At 37.5% G+C, this 16,693-nt stretch overlaps 1 protein-coding gene across 1 annotated transcript; it reads right to left on the bottom strand.

The window, feature by feature from the left end:
• Window positions 1–4,568: 4,568 nt before the first annotated feature.
• Window positions 4,569–13,971, bottom strand: LOC103720928 (CRS2-associated factor 2, mitochondrial). The gene is made up of 5 exons (XM_008810900.3): window positions 13,429–13,971; window positions 8,212–8,339; window positions 7,881–8,106; window positions 7,497–7,624; window positions 4,569–5,361 (listed from the first exon to the last, which is right to left on the bottom strand). Exons 1-5 carry the CDS (start codon window positions 13,922–13,924, stop codon window positions 5,266–5,268), a joined length of 1,074 nt encoding a protein of 357 aa, XP_008809122.1. The 5' UTR covers window positions 13,925–13,971; the 3' UTR covers window positions 4,569–5,265.
• Between the last annotated feature and the right edge of the window lie 2,722 nt (window positions 13,972–16,693).

Below are 16,693 nucleotides of genomic sequence, written 5' to 3' on the forward strand. Positions count from 1 at the left end.
CCTACTCCAAGTTGAACAAGGCTATATGTTTTTTTTCATCTTCTACTTTAAGTTAAACAAAGCTCTATCATTTTTTTTCGTCTCCTACTCAAAGTCGAACTGGGCTCTATTCCCTCTTTTTTTATCTCCTACTCCAACTCTTAGGTCTAGTGGACTAGGCCCTAGTCCTTATTAGCTGGGCTGGGTATTATATTCTTCCATCTTAAAAAAAAATTCATTCTTGAAATTTTCTTACTTGAGTCTTAATGATGTTTCTTCTACATCAAGTCATAACATTTTTCAAATTAAAGTTATTGTATATGATCAGTTTCAAAATAATTCAATTAATCATATTTTTGTTGCACAACTCTGATTTAAACCACCAAAATTATTTGTATTCACTAAATATCTTTCAATGAAAAGACCCAAAAGTATCAAATAGATAATATACATTTTTTCCCTCTTTTTTTAGAAATCCTCAAATATGATGTCTTAATTCTTCAAATAACTTATTCTGTAATCAATATAGATTTGTATCCCAATGTTCCTAGTGTCTACCCACCTACACTCATCATATGTTTGATTCTATATTATAATTTATCCACTTATGTTCTAATACTATATTAATTGTCATGCCCCGACCCGAGATCACGAGTCAGGGGTCGTGGCAACTGCTACATACTCATAGAAAACTTTCTTCACAAGCATGCAAGGCATCTCAACATGATATCATATACAAGCAGCAGAATAAATTTAAATAATTAGCATTCAAGTTCTACTTTAAATAATAAAATTAAAAGCCTTACAGAACTAATAATATTTTAAAATCTTGCATCAACTCTAAAAAAAATAGTCTAAACAAAGATATCAAAATCTTATCTCTAATCGCTCTCCCATGATAAATATCTGAGTCAAGCTAGTTTTTCAAATTTGTAAAAATAGTAAGAAATCATGTAATGAGCTAGACAACTCAGTAAGCAATGAACACTTTAGCTAGATAAATTAAGCAATATAATAATAATAATAATAATAATAATAATAATATACAATAATTAAGCATGCAAAGTATGCCAATTCAAAATCAAATCTATACACTATCCAGTCATTTCAAAATCTAAATTTTGTTCAAAAATTAATTTAATTCAAAACATTAAGATCATGTTGACAGCCATAAACTATGACCATATTTATACTTTATGGCTGGGCCAGAATATAAAATCAGTAATAATCAAAGTGCCAATGTATAACTCTCACTGGCAAGGTATCGACATGCCAATATATAAGCCCTGCTAGCAGGGTGTCTATATGCGGGCGTATAACCATCAGTGGCAAGGTGTCGATATGCCAATATATAATCCTTACTAGCAGGATATTGATGTGCCAAAGTATAACCCTGATTGACAGATTTCGATATACGAGCGGATAACCTCTACTAGCGAGGTATTGATGTACCAATGCATAAACCCCACTAGCGGGGTGTCGATACATAGTTAAGCTACGAAATCGTCTTGAATCAAACCTCTCTTTCCATTAATCAGTTTCATACTCCAAATCGAAGAAAAATGCAAAACCATTTGATATAGAATTTAATTAAACATATTTCGTAATAATATCAATACCTTCGATCATACATCAAAAATATTTCATAATAAGAGATATTCAACAAATAAATACTATGCTTCAAGTTCATAAATCATAAATAATGCGACTCAAAACACAATAATATAATTATTATATAATTTGTTGATAAATTTAGAAAATAAGTTATATTACTTATTTTGCGAGCGAAACCAAACTATAGGTCTAAATTATTCTCTCTTAGAACCTAAGACTCTGGCAAGCGCTCAACTGAATTTCTGGTAAGCACCATGAGCCAAGACTATTGGAAGTCAAGAGGAGGAGAAGGAACCAACGGTGGTCTAGCAGTGGTGATCCGTAAAACCTATCGGTGGCGAGGCAAAAGAGATTGTGGGAGTCTTTACATAGCCGTTGGTGGCTAGGTTTCCTTGCTTCCGTAGAAAATCGGGATGGAGGAGGAGTTCGTCTCCTACTCCAAGTTGAAAAAGATTCTATCTTTTTTTTTTTTCCATCTCCTGCTTCAAGACAAATATGGCTCTATCTTTTTTTTTTTTCATCTTCTACTCCAAGTCGAACAGAGACAAACAAGGCTCTATCTTTTTTTTGTTCCATCTCCTACTCTAAGTCGAACAGGGCTCTATTTTTATTTTTCATCTTGTACTCTAACTTTTACATCTGGGCGGGTCAAGTGGACTAGAGCCCGTTCCTTATTAGCTGGGTAGGGTATTACAAATTCTCTATCTTTGGCAATTGCATCTTGCTTAGTATTATATATACAAACGAATGGTCTACATGAGAAGCTACCAATAATATTTAGTAGTTTACAACTTGGAGAAAATAACCAAGGATGAGGACCTGAAAATTTTGTTATTTCCTAAAAAAAACACACCAAATGGCCACTTACTAGGTATCAATCAGTCGAACGATTGATAAATCGTTCAAAAAAATCAATGAATCAATGAATCCCAGTCAAATCTAGCTAATATTTGCATACAGATCATGGAGAGAATGATATTGTGTTTCTCGAGTGCTCAACTAGGCAAATGGATGATATCATGATATATACCAAATAGGACTCTTGGCGGATCAAGATGGTCTTTCAAGTAGAAACATTTCATTAGCATTGGTGAAATCAGATTCACACGCTGCTTGGAAAACATCTTGGCTGGCTGATTTTGAAGCTACTGCTGAGGGGATATTAGAGCAAATATGGATGCAACTTACAAATTGGTCAGCAATCCAAGCAAGCCAACATCCCATTTTCATATTTCTTGCTTACTGAAAGGTTCAAATTCAGAACTGCGATGACCTTAACTGCTCGACTATTAGTGGGCTTGGGGATGATTAATGTCCGATTTCAATTATTATGTCAGGGATTTTGACTGCAGACATATTTGTTCCGCATGATTCACACCCAAAGTCTTTATTGCCTATGCCAAGATCTAGTTACACTTGCGTTGGCACCTACCAAACGTTGGTGGGGGAAATACGAAATAAAGCCTGGGAAGTTGGATGCAAAAGCCTAGGGCCTACTCGGAACTCGAAGATCTATGGCCTCAAGTATATGTTCCAATACAAATTGGCTCCACAAACCTCTAGATAATATAACAAACACACTCGACAGACGGCTGGCAACAAGTCAAAAATCTAGTAGAATGCAAAATTTCAAGTCATGTTGACTTTCCATGTAGAGGTAGAATACAGAGTTAAGCCCAGATGGTTTCTCATTCTCAATGGAGACATTCTCATTTTACTCAAAGACCAGGATGCAAATTCCCCCCAAGAGAAACATAAGATCTCTCAAAAGTGCTGGGCAACGCAGTAGTCCAGAGAAAAAGAACGCCATGACCGGCAACATAGAACAGGTCCGCTTGTCACCTTGATCAACGTAGGGAGAATTTGCATGGCATAACATGAAAGGAATTTTATACAACTACGTTAAAGATGAGTCCAGTAGCGCGATCGGAGCATACCACGTGTCCATTTCCCTGAGCGTGCCATGTGTCCGTCTCCTGGTTAGGGCGCACATGTGCCTTTCTTGCGGCCGGATGCGGTTCGCAGCAGCAGCGGATTGCGGGATGAGTTCCCGTGCTCCGCTGGCGCCATGTGCCCACTTCCCTGTTTGGGATGCGTATGTGGCTTTATTGCCGTTGGATGCGGTCAGCAGCGGCGGCTAAATGCAGGTCGAGTTCCCGTGCTCCTTTCGATCAGGGTAGGGGGAAAACACAGAGGAGGAGGAATAAAAGGGCAGGGAAGCTTCAGGGCGTGTGTCGAGCGATGCGGGGATGTCGCGCTCCAGCGCTCCATGGGACTAAGGTAGGAAAAAATTTACTTCCCTGGCTACGATGATGAACTGGATTCACGAGGCCCCTTCAAAATATTTGGAATATAAAATATATAAATAAATCTATCTCATTCATCAATTTAAATTTTTAGAACAAGTGGTGATTTTAATATGGTATTATAGCAGAGATCCTAAGTTCGAACCGTATCTCCATATTATTTAACCTAATTATTAAAAATTTTATATATTAGACTCACCCGTTAAAAAAAAGCATATGCTCAAAGAGACTAACGAAGCCGCAGATTGAGTGGCTTCTTATATAGCCTGCCACTTCAGAAGGATCATGTAAATTGTGAAGAAAAAATTGTCTATTTTTTTTTTTTTATAGCCAAAGTATTGCTTAGGGTACTTCCTGATTTGTTTTTTAATTTTATTGAATATATTATTACTTGTATGAAATTCCAGTTAAAATTTTTTTGAAAAAAACAAGACAGAACGGCCGGACATATACAAATCTCATGAGTTTATGGTGAGAGCTGGAGTCCATAAATTTTTTTTTTCTGCCAGCGGTCCAAAGGCTAAGACCTAAGTTGGGTTTGGATAGGCTTTTGAAAAATTTAAGCTAGATGAGCCTAACATATTCGGTTCCTACAAATTTTCAGCTCAATCCTATAGAAATATCCAAACAGATAATAAATTTCCAAGAAGAAACTCAAGGGAAGCAATGTACAAGCTGCTGTAGGTGCAATGCAATTAGTAACTTTACATATATTTGACAAGTATTGCTCCATGATTTCTTTGGAAAAAGAAAAATTTAAAACCTCTGCACAGCTTCCTTGCTAGTTAGAACAAAAAAATGATGCAATGCTTTGAAGTTGGCATGTAAAACATCAAATGCACGGAGTAGGACATCTTTAATTTTTCTTAAGTTGTTGGTCACAACAAAAATGTAATCACATACGATCACCAGTAAGATGGGCAAAAAGAATTAGGACCCCAAATGCAAATGCCATTATTTAAAAGCTCATCAGTTCTTCGAGGAAAAACTCAAGCCAATTGCTAGCTTCTTTTTCCGATCCCAGGCTGGCAGTCTTGTTGTATTTAATTTGTCGCAGAGGATAAAACCATCGATTCTAGAAAGCTTCATATACAAGAACACAGCCTTTGCCATCTCATCCTATTGTGAGACCAATAATATTTTGTCCCAATGGACAGATCAAGGTACCAATCATAACGTATAGCCCATCAAGCCATCTAAATCTTTGGCCATGGTGCTCAAGCATATATCTACTATGAGAGCTTTGTAAAGACCGTCCAAACTCCACGTCAGCTTACTTGTTTTGCTCATGAAGTCATGAATTCACTGAACTAATCTTTGGCCCTGGTGCCGAAGCATATATCTACAAGGGATCACCTCTAGTAAGTCATGAATTCACTGAACTAATTCCAGGGCTTTCCATTCCCCTCCAAATTACAATCTGACCATCTTTAAATAGGATAGGAACGCAAGGCACCAACTCCTGCAGTAAATCATTTAAAGCACAAATCAGAACACAGCAGCAAGACATTTAACTTATTACAAACATATTTTTTTTATCAATTAGAGCATATAAACATGACAATTTTCATTGTTAACTAAAGGATTCATCAAAAAGTAGTACTTTATCATATATAATACCTTTCCTTTGCAAAACATGCAGGGCTATGGGCTTTTGTTTACTGCAGGCCAGAGTGGACAACTAGTGCACCGCCCCCCTAACTGGTCCAGTTTCATATTTGGACAGAATATACATCTAACCCCATGAAAACTGGGATTATTTCAAGGAGACGAACCAGGCTGGTGGAAAACTGGAATTTTAGGAATCCACTTCAAAAATAATTGCAAGCGACTAACACTTGAGTGCAGATTATAACCCCTTGAGCTGTTGTATGGTCTGAACCCTCTCAACCACTTTGACACAGTTTGAAACTATTTCACTATGACATTTTATTATCCTTACAAAATTGTCACTAATGAAGCTATCTCAACCAGGTTGTAATATTTCAATAATCAGTTATTTTTCCTTTGGTAAAAAAGAAAAAAAAATATATTCAATTATTCTTTTATGTAGTTTTAAAACTTATAATAATTAAAAATATTAATAAATTCTACATATTTTTTATATTATATATAATTTTTCTAATTATTTTTTATTATTTTACGTTTATTCTGCAATGGAAGAATATAATTTAAAGTAGAAAATTTGTAAAGAGTTATACATATTTTTCTTATATTATATCTATCTTTCCAAATTTTTAAATTTGTTAAGTATAATTTGAATATAAAGCCAGATTGACCAATTGACCTGGTTGGACCAGTAACCTGGTGATCTGGACTCTTGGCAAGGTCAACCTCTGGTCCACATGCAATAACCATGGAGCTAACAGCAACATGATCTTTGCTCTAATTAGATTGCTGGCATTACATCAGAAAAGCTTCCAATGAAAAGCCTCAACTGCAGTTATTTTTTTGCCATGAGTATATAGTATATTATTGGTTATGCGGTAATTATATCCTTCAAGAAAAAGAAATACAAATATAGGCATCATTAGGTTCTCATATACAAATCCCAGCTCACATAAAGTTCTATTCTGGTGCAAGATGAAATTCTTTCTATGAAACCCTTCAAGATGAATTTCAGCACAACTTTGTGCACTTAACAGAACAAATTTCTCAGCAACTAGTAAGGCAGCTAAAGAGTTTGATAGTGTATCCTAAAATGAATGCGAACTCATTATTTTCTTCTAAAGCTAGTTGCCTCAGCTAAGTTACTAACATTACATGATATATCCACATCAGTATATTGATTACTCAGCTACAGATGGCTACAAGGTGATAAAATATTTTGTGGGCCAATAAGAATATCTGGCTTTATAATCCTACTAAATATAAACATTACAAGTGTTTCATATGGAGGATTTCCGGTTTCTGTAAGTCAGATCATGAAATTTTCTTAGACCTACCCATCCAAAGCAAAGTACGTCGTACCGGTACCGATAGGCATACTGGTCGCCTATCGGACCGGTACGGTTCCAGTTCGTACCGATACCTTTTCCTTGCATGCCCCACGTTAAATGGCACAGAGTGATAATTAATGCCACTCCGTGGCATTAAATATCCCGCGCGGGGCAGCTCGCGCACTGCCTTGTGCGGGGCAACGCGTGCACCCGCCCCCGCGCAGGCGTGCTACCCCGTGCATGAGCCGACCGGTTCGCACCAATATCGGCTTGTACCGGTGCGAACTGGTTTGATTCGCACCAGTACACAACAAAAAATGATTATAGGGGCCGAAACCGTTTTTCACAGCCGAACCGTACCGATTGGCGCCAATACCGGTATGGTACATGCTGAACGGCCGGTTCGGGCCGGTTTAGCAGATCATGATCCAAAGAACATCAATAATGTGAAGGTGAGGATCTAACTTGCTATAATACTAGACATTAGAGAAGCATTACTAATTTAAGGATGTAAAAAATTAAAGAAAATTTCAGAGCAATACTGCACATTTTCATTTCTTAGAATACCAAATGACCAGATAGTTTACATATATCAAAGTTTTCAATCCAGAATCAAGATAGTTAAGAAAACATTATTAATGAAGCATGCTAGACATACCCTTAACTTCACACCAATTTTCTTGCAGTCACTGGTACCCACATGAGTGCAGTCCAGTCTCGCCACTTCTGAAGTTTTGAAGGCATCCCTTACTCTCGCCACCACATTCACATACACACCGTTTCTAGCTGCAAAGATTATGTCCAGCACACAAAATGAAACATGCACATAGGTGGCCACTAAGACGATCAATTGAGGTTTTCACATTGGCAAACATTTAAACAAGAATCAGGTTATGATATATGAGCTGATAATTTTACAAAAAAAAAGAAGAAAAAGAGAGATAACACAAATTTACTCAAATATTTCACTGTAGTGGTGATCTGAAGGGTAATAATTTACTCAAATATTTCACGCAGCACGCATCAACACAAATTTACTTACTGAGTTTCAACAAAGCGGGTGAATTTAACCCTCTATTCCTCATCTCTTTTGTTTCCTCAAACGTCAGACCCTCAGCAACATTTTGTACAAGCCTTGGATAGATGGGAGCCAATGGCTTCCATAGCATTAAAGGAATGACTGGCCTTTGCTTTGGATCATAGTTCCGACCACGATATAGAACGAGAATGTTAATTTTTCTATAAATGATTTTCCCACCAGTTTTATCCTGTACAAAAGTCACAAATAATCTGAGGACAATATCTCCAAAAGATTACAAAATAAGAATACATTCACAAGACATTTCATCATTAAAAGTTTCCTTAATTGCAACCTCAAGGTGGAAGCAGACACCGTCCATGTCAAGGGTTGGCACTCCCAAACACTTGATTCTCACAGCTTCAGCTCTCATCCAATGATTATGGATGTCATCCAGCATATTATGTGTTACACCACCTCTCCCTACATAGGAATAAATTTTGTTCAAACATATGAATGAAAATTTTCATCAAAACAAAGTAGATATTGAATAGAAGAAGAAATTCTTGTTGCAAGTGAACGCTCCACTTCAAAAGACGTAATTGCATTATGTGTAGTTTCTTTCATTTAAATCAATAAAGAAACACATAATTCAATAAAAACAAGCAAGTTGCATCTCCCTAAATGCCATGCATCTAATAAGATCAGGACCTGACATAGTGCCAAACATGTCGCTTGAAAACTAGTGGTGGTAGAGTGGTCTAGAATGAAAGAATGAAAAAATGTTTCAAAGTATTGTTATATATTCTCTTGTGAAGCATAGAACTCAAGTATTGTTATATATTCTCTAGTGCACATGAAACAAGCTTTTCTCATGCCTCAGCTACTAGAAGGGTGTTTAAAGTTAGCAAGTTTAGAATGGAAGAAGCATCATGGAACTACAAAATGACCATTGAGTGTAGATCCTAGGGGCAGGACTTAAATATACGTTTTACTCCACCTTTGCAATAATTACCAAACTGCACAACTCTCCACATGAGCTCCAGACATATCATATATTTGATATTTTCACTACTTTTGTTCCCTTTCACAATCACGTGCATTGCATATGCCCAACACTAGAAAACATACATGTACATAGGTCAGGTAGGTTTGCATTAACTTAGAATTAACCCAATCCCAATTGGTTGTCAATTGTTGAAATTGGAACTAAACCAATCAATAAGTAACAAACCCAACTCACCCAAGTAAAAATTTTGTTCAACAAAAGCAACAAATAAACTATTGATTTTATTAAAAAAACACATTAAGTATAATAACATCACTTACATAAAGCAATACATAGTAAATTCAAAGGCATCTTACTAAAGTCAAACCCAGAACATTTACAGATCTAGAATATAAACAAATTATAATAAAGAGTAAAACAATACTTCATTCAAAAAAAAAAAAAAACAATAGTTAACCCAAACCATGAGTGAAGCATATATTAAAATCAATTATAAAGTATAACATAGTCTTTGATGCATAAATTAAAAAATAGTTGGTTGGAAATGAGCTAATAGTATTTTATTTCCTATCTTTTTAATTATTTATAAAGTCTCGCATTATAAAGATACCATGGATCCCACGCTCCTTGCGGGCACCCCAGTTTTGGCACTCTACCACTAATAAAACAATGATCATATAAGTGACGCCCCTATTTCTGGTGTCACAAACCTCCAAAGGTCAATTTCATCACTTGTATGCATCCTCCGCGCATGCATAAAACAACTCCCTGATTTTTTAAATTTCTTCACATTTTTTCTGTAAGCCTAAACATAGTCATGAATATACTTTTCAGAAAGGGGATAAAGTCAGGAGCCTAATGCATCTTTTGAAACTCAGATTTGAGTTCGGGATTGAGAGGTATGCTCAAACTACTAAGTCACCAAAATAGCCTTGCTTGAAACATGATATCAATCTCAGAATTATTAATAAATATTTTTTTAGTTCAAAATGGTAAATAATATACTTGTTGGTGGGTCATCAAGTTAGGAATTCAATGCATTTGACAGAACTCAATTTCGAGCTTTGGATGGAAATGAATACTGCTCTGAGCAGATTGCTTGGACAGTAGAGCCATGTTATCTCAAGGTCCAGACAGCCATATTCTTCTCTCAGACCTCTGAATGGCAGAATCACCGTCATCACAACTCCCCAAGGTCTTTTTTGAATTTGGATCGAATGAGTTAACAGTCTCAAGGTCCTGATAGAAAAAACTTGTCATTCAAAGCCGTTTTATACATACAAGCTATACACTGACCTTAAATTTGAATTTTTTGAACTGATTTTGAGTTTACTACCCGTAGGTTGCCTACTATGAGTACCCTTCCACCACTCTAGGGAACATATCTAACACTTAGAAATCCCCTTTCTAAGTGAGCAATGGCAGGCCCTAGTACGGGCTCTGATGTTGAGAGAAGCGAGGAAGGAACTCCAGTAAGTCCCCTCTCAAGTGGGCAACGGCTATGCAATGATAAGCTAAGCACGGTGGTGGTTGGTTCTATCTTCTCCTGGCAGGCACCCAAATTTTGGTGCTCTACTAGGGATAAATAATTGATCATATGAGTGATGCCCCTATATCCGGTGTCATAAACCCTCAAAGGTCAATTTCCTTACTCATACGCATCCAACATGCATTCATAAAACAATTCCCTGATTTCTCAAAATTCTTCACATTTTTCTTACGAGCCTAGACATGGTCATGAATGTACTTTTCGTAAAAGGGAATAAAGTCAGGAGGTTAGTGCATCTTGTGACACCCAAATTGGAGTTTGGGATTAAGAGATATGCTAAAATTACTAAGTGGCATGTGGATGCCTTCACCAAAATAGCCTTGCTTGAAACATGATCTCAATTTTAAAATTATTAATAATATATTATTAGTTCAAAATGGTCAATATTATACTTGTTGGTGAGAGCATCGAATCAGGAATCCAATGCATTTTACAGAACTCAATTTTGAGCATTGAATTGAAATCTATGTCTGATTTACTGAATAAAGCACAGAGCAGATTGCTTGGACAGTATAGCATCAATAAACTTCCATCCAAAACTCCAAATGGCGAAATCGCTGCCATCCCAACTTTGCAAGCTCTGTTTTGCAATTGGATGGCATGAGTTAAATGTCTGTCGAAAAAAAAAAAACAAGTTCAAAGTTGTTTTTGTGCCTATAAGGCAGAACAAATTATTCTTATCGTATCCTGATTTCAAATTCAAAATTTTTGAATGGATTTCGAGCCCTCCCATCCTCATCCGACCCCTAGGGCATACGACTCACCTCTCTGCCCTCATCTGATGCCTCCAGCCCTTCCATTAGCCATTAGATCCTGCTCAAGCCCTTCCGATGAAGCTTGCACAACAATAAGCAAGACTCATTCAATCTAGAGCACGAGAAAAGTCTCTCCTTGCCTACTTCTCGCTCACATTCTCATACATTTTTGCTCGATCTTGATGGATATTGGCAGGCTGGCAAGGGTCAGGATCAACCTCTCTATTGATCGACAGCTAAGTGAGATGAATAATGACAAGTGGGCCTATCAGCAGCTGCCATACCTGAAAATGCTACAAAGCCCCTTTGCATGACTAACGAAACATCGAGAAATTTTCAATGCCTAAATATCGAATTTTCCCTCCTAATTTACTAAACATGAGAGTTTGTATCATTTTTTAAGATAGACACAAGATTTAATGTTTATGTTTGTCTATATCTATCCTTCCCCATTCTTTCCACCATATTAATAGCATGTTTTATATGCAAAATGACATACAGTGTGTAGTGGTGTCCTTGTACTTAAGATTTTTAAAGTTGTCATTTTGGATTCTTCAGGACACTTGACACCCATGTCCCATGTCTAGGTAACATTGCCTTTTGAAAAGAAACTAATCCCTTGTGCTTCATAACGTAACAACCATAATCACAAAGCCATGTTAACTGGTAGGGCCCTAATTTCATTCCACCTCAAAGGTCAGCTTTTCAAGTACTTAAAAATAGACAAAATTTTCCCTCCTCGATCTGCAAAGGATTGTCCTAATTTTTGACTATGGCATGTCACTATTGCCCAAAAGAAATTTATGCACCTCAAAACCCTCGAATGGCTGAGAAAGAAAGTGAAGTCCGGACATGAGTAACTCGAGAGAGATATCTACCATTATCAAAGCAAAGCCAATGACAGGGGGTCAAGAACGGCCAAGGAGATGAAAAGAAGTGAGCATTTTTTCTTTGAAAGAAAAAATTGAAGGGGGAGAGGAGAGGTAAATGTGAGCCCATAACCGAGGGAATTATTAAAAGCTGTTGAAAATTGGAAAAGGAATTTAAATTATATTAGCTATGCTCCACCAACCAACACTCCATCATTGGCTTAATGGGGCTGAATTTTAAGATTTATGATTTTAAGGCTTCGCAAATCTTGAGCTTCAAACTTCATCCTGAGTTCCATCAAATCAAAGAAAAGGAAGTGGACAATTCCCAATTATCCATGGTTTATGAAAAGCTAAACAGCCCCAAGATAAGCAGAAGTGTTATTTTTCCAATTTTCTCATATATATTCAATCCTATGTCAATTTTCAAAAAATTAACAAAATTCAACGCATATGTACATAGATGAAAGATAACTTTATTAGCTTGTGAGATTATTTTTATCTTTCTATCTGTATACACCACACAAGCATCTTAAGATATATAACAGTGGCCTTGAAATGCCCACTTGCTGCATTGAAGGACCAGTAAGCATCTTAAAGAATTTCCACATACATCCCAAGGTGGTATGTGCAGCATCTGCATGCTGAAGTAATGTATTTTCTCAGTGGCCAGCAGAGCCAACTTGCTTCCACTTAGAAAATATATATAAAAAAAATCATAAATTTTGTAGTGTATAGATTAAGGAGTGGTTAGACCAGTTTATTGTTAATTAGTTACATCCGAAGATGAATAAGTTTTCCATTGACTGACTTTAAAAATATAAAACATTGGATTATCTTTATGCATAGTGAGGTGACTGGCCTAGAATTGCATGTATTAGGTGTCATATTAACACCATAAAATGTCCTACTCTACCCTATAACTTTGTTATTCGATAAATTATATGATCGTGTCATATCAGTAGAAATAGCCAATCCCTTTTTGAGTGTGACAAGCCTCCAAAATAGGAGATAGTCTCAGTCAATTTTCATTTGATTGCATGTGCCCTAGGACTCTTACAATTTAGAGGCATATGGACTCAAAAAATAAGAAAGATAGCCCTTCCTAGAGTCTTAGTTCTCATGATGAAATAAGACTCCAACCAAATTCCTATTGCATCAGAAACGGGTGAATCAAGCTTGCTAATTACTGAAAAAAAGAAAAAAAGATTCAAATTTCCACTTGTAACTTAGAGAAAAAAAAATCATGCAATATGGAACAATTAACATAGCCAATATGTCATTGAGGACCATTTTGGATCATAAGTTCATAACTAGAAAAACCAAACAATTAGGATCTCGAAAAAGAGAAACAAAATGACATCAAGAAACAAAGGCAGATAATCCCAACCTAGATTGATCTGGCGAGAGCAGTCATCGTGCCGATACCGCTCCACGAGCTGCTCGATTTCCTCCTCCGTGAGCGGATCACCGAGCACCGAGTTCCGCACCTCGGAGTCCCTCTCCGGATCCACCCCCACGTTCGCCGGCGCTGATACGCCGTCCCATTTTCTGTCCAGGCGGCCGGGGCCGAAGGGCGAGAACCGGGGGGGCTCTCGGAAGCCGATGGGCTTCACGGAGGGGTCGTTCTCGGAGTAGGAGTAGCGGAAGTCGAACGGGAGGTCGGACCGGACAGGGGGAGATTTGTCGCCGATGGGGGATCGAGCTTTGGATTTGAGGGCTGGGGATTTGGGGACGGCGGAGAAGGGAGGGTCGTAGGTTTCGTCGCGGGGAGAGGGCGAGTGCTTCTTGGAGCGAGAGAAGAGGAGAAGGGCGGGAGCGGTTGAGGTGTGGGTTAGGGTTCGGAGAGAGAGGAGGGGAGTGCATGAGAGCAGCTTTCGCTGCATCCCAGAGGGAGAGAGACGGGACGGAGAGGGAAGACGACGGCGTCGGTCTGGTCATCTTTTGACTGCTGGATCTTTAACACGTGCGATGCTCGTGAGAGAACACGATACGGGTGAATTTCAATTAAAACTTTAGGCCTCGTTTGGCATCACTTCTGTTTTCTGTCCCATTTTTTTTTTATCTCTCTCTTTTTTAAAAAAAATTCTGTTCCAATTTACTTATCCCTTTCTTTTCTTTCAAGATTTTTAAAACAGATAAAATGTTTGGCAACACTAACTACTTCTATTTTTCAAAATAAAAAAAAAATATGTTTGGCAATGTTGCACTTGTGTATATATTATCATCAGCATTATTGTTTTCATATTTTCCATCAATATGGGATAACAACACTATAGTTGAGTTGGATAGTTGTGTAGATCCATTAATTGGTCTTGCACTTTTCTTACTGTGTAACCATAAGTGAAAACCACTGTTGACTCCATAAAGTTCTAGTATTGTTTGGCCTATACCATTGATGTCACCACCAACATTTCCATTCATTCTAATAGAAGTCGTAGTAACCTTGCTCCACCTTGTCCTGCTCCTCAACTTATCCATGTGGTGCCTATTTAGTTGATTGCTAGGATGAGGTGTAAGCAATTATCGAAGACAAAAAACCAGCATCAGTTGTCTTTTGAAGCAAAGGATCCATCAGTATTGATCCTGCTATAGCAAGGTGGCGAGATCCAATACGAACTAACTGAGAAGATTTACAATGAGTTCATTCGATCCCTTATGTGGTAATCCCTCCATTTATATTACTCGAGACTTTCATGATTACCGACTCCATTCTATCTATAGCTCTCGTAAATAGTCTTTGATTTCTATTTTTCCAAATTGCGTACAACACCGAAGGAAACAAGGCCATTGCTACTAACTGCACGAATCTGAGGAATAGAGTCAATGCCGCTCTGATGGATAGTCTATATCATAGCTTCCTTGCCAAGCCTACCATACTAAACAAGCATGTCTAATAGCTTAAAAATAGATGCCAAATAGACTCAGTTGTTAGATTGCATGTGGGACAAATTGCCCGGCATGAGACCTAGATAGTGTAAGAGAAGTCTTCCTCATGTCATATTCAAAAGTAAAAAAAAAAAAATTTCTCCTGAAGTGCAATAGAAGAGAAATTATTGTTTACACCAGTATGGCCGTGCAGGCAGCCAATTACAGCCACTAGTTCCTATAGCGGTGAACCAAGATGCATGCTTGATGAATAAGACTCATAGGAATCAGGGGTTGTTATTGGATGCATGCACGACTATGTGGTGCACACAATGTAGGCAATAATTTCACTGCAATAGATAATTTCTATAATTGAGTCCATTCTTCCCACCTGGCAGAGCACAAGTGTCCAAATCCATCTAAGCCTGATGTATGGTGGTTTTGCAATTTGTTGCCATGCCCCAAATACCTCCATTAAAGTATTTAGATCCTAAGAACCTTGCACAATAAAATCATTCAAACTCAATATTAGATATATCAACATCAATGTTGAGTTATAACAAGTATCTTCCCTAGGAACCTCAATGCCCATGTTATTAGGCTATACGGTAGTCCTTGTTTGATTTTGCCAGCCACAATGAAGAAGAGTGTTCTCCACCAAAGGCATCACCAATGCCCTATTTTGCATGCTATTGCAAAATAGCCCTAATGTGCTCAAGCATCATACAAGTTTTGGCAGCAGTAGGGTCCCTACATGCTAGATCGCCCCTTCTCATGAGCCGTGAGGCAACCTATGACTACTATTATTATTATATGTAAATTTGACTTGGATAAATATAGATTCATGGATATGGGATCAAGCAAGGACTTGATGTTTACACTATATGAAGAAAAAAAAAGGAAAAAAAACAAACCTTACTACAAGAAAATAGGATGATAAAAATACATTCTCAATGTCAACAATATCAAGAGGAACTGCTAATTCTAGAATTCCAATGAAACAAAAAAAGTTGTGCCCATTCTCCTCCTCCCACAATTGTTGGGTAATTTGATCTCGAATACTGGCCATGTAAAGCAATTGACAATTTACATCTATCTGGATAAATATTTGTGATGTGTTCAAGTCCATGGGCCTCCCAATGATCAACTAGAAGGTCCTCCCCCTTATACTTTTCAAATAGAATATCTCTTCATGCATTTGTTCTTGTTGCCGCCGATCCCAAGAAGCTAATGTAGGCTGCTTCCGTAGATCTACTAGACAATAGGAGAAGGTTCATTGGATTAGCTCCAGTCGAACCCTCTGATGCTTAAGTCAGAGAGGGTTTTTGTGAAAAGTAAGGAAGAAGAAAGCAAAGAGAATAGTTTTAGTAATGTCAATCTTAAGGATGCTCTAGAGATTCGATAGTTGAATATTGGGTATTAGGCCATTACCTTTCATAAAGGGTCTCCAAGTTTATTTATAGCTGGGATTCGTAATCTTTTGCAGATCATATCCTAACAAACTTGGGGTCATGTTGTAACCAACTTGCTGATGTAGTGTAACAACCCAATGATGTATTGTAATCGCCTAACATGTGATTGAATTGCTAGAACCTCATGTATATATTATCATCAGCATTATTGTTTTCATATTTGGTTGCTGAGCTGACTGGTTGTTGGGCTAAGCTGAGAGGCTTTAGCCTTGGAGGTCATCTACTACTGGTTTGCTCGTCTTAGTTTTCAGGTTGGCTTGGAGGTTTAGACCAAAATTTCTTGGAGAATTTCTAAGTATGCCTAGGTCACCACAT

This window comes from Phoenix dactylifera, unplaced genomic scaffold (genome assembly GCF_009389715.1).
Source record: "Phoenix dactylifera cultivar Barhee BC4 unplaced genomic scaffold, palm_55x_up_171113_PBpolish2nd_filt_p 000213F, whole genome shotgun sequence".
NCBI classification, from domain to species: Eukaryota; Viridiplantae; Streptophyta; class Magnoliopsida; order Arecales; family Arecaceae; genus Phoenix; species Phoenix dactylifera.

Excerpts from the sequence above, each read along its gene's own strand:
- LOC103720928 (XM_008810900.3), bottom strand. The coding sequence starts at position 13,924 with ATGCAGCGAAAGCTGCTCTCATGCACTCCCCTCCTCTCTCTCCGAACC. Across the intron at positions 8,107-8,211 it reads GTGTCTGCTTCCACCTTGAG|GATAAAACTGGTGGGAAAAT; the intron begins GTTGCAATTAAG and ends ACTTTTGTACAG. Across the intron at positions 7,625-7,880 it reads ACCCGCTTTGTTGAAACTCA|CTAGAAACGGTGTGTATGTG; the intron begins GTAAGTAAATTT and ends TAATCTTTGCAG.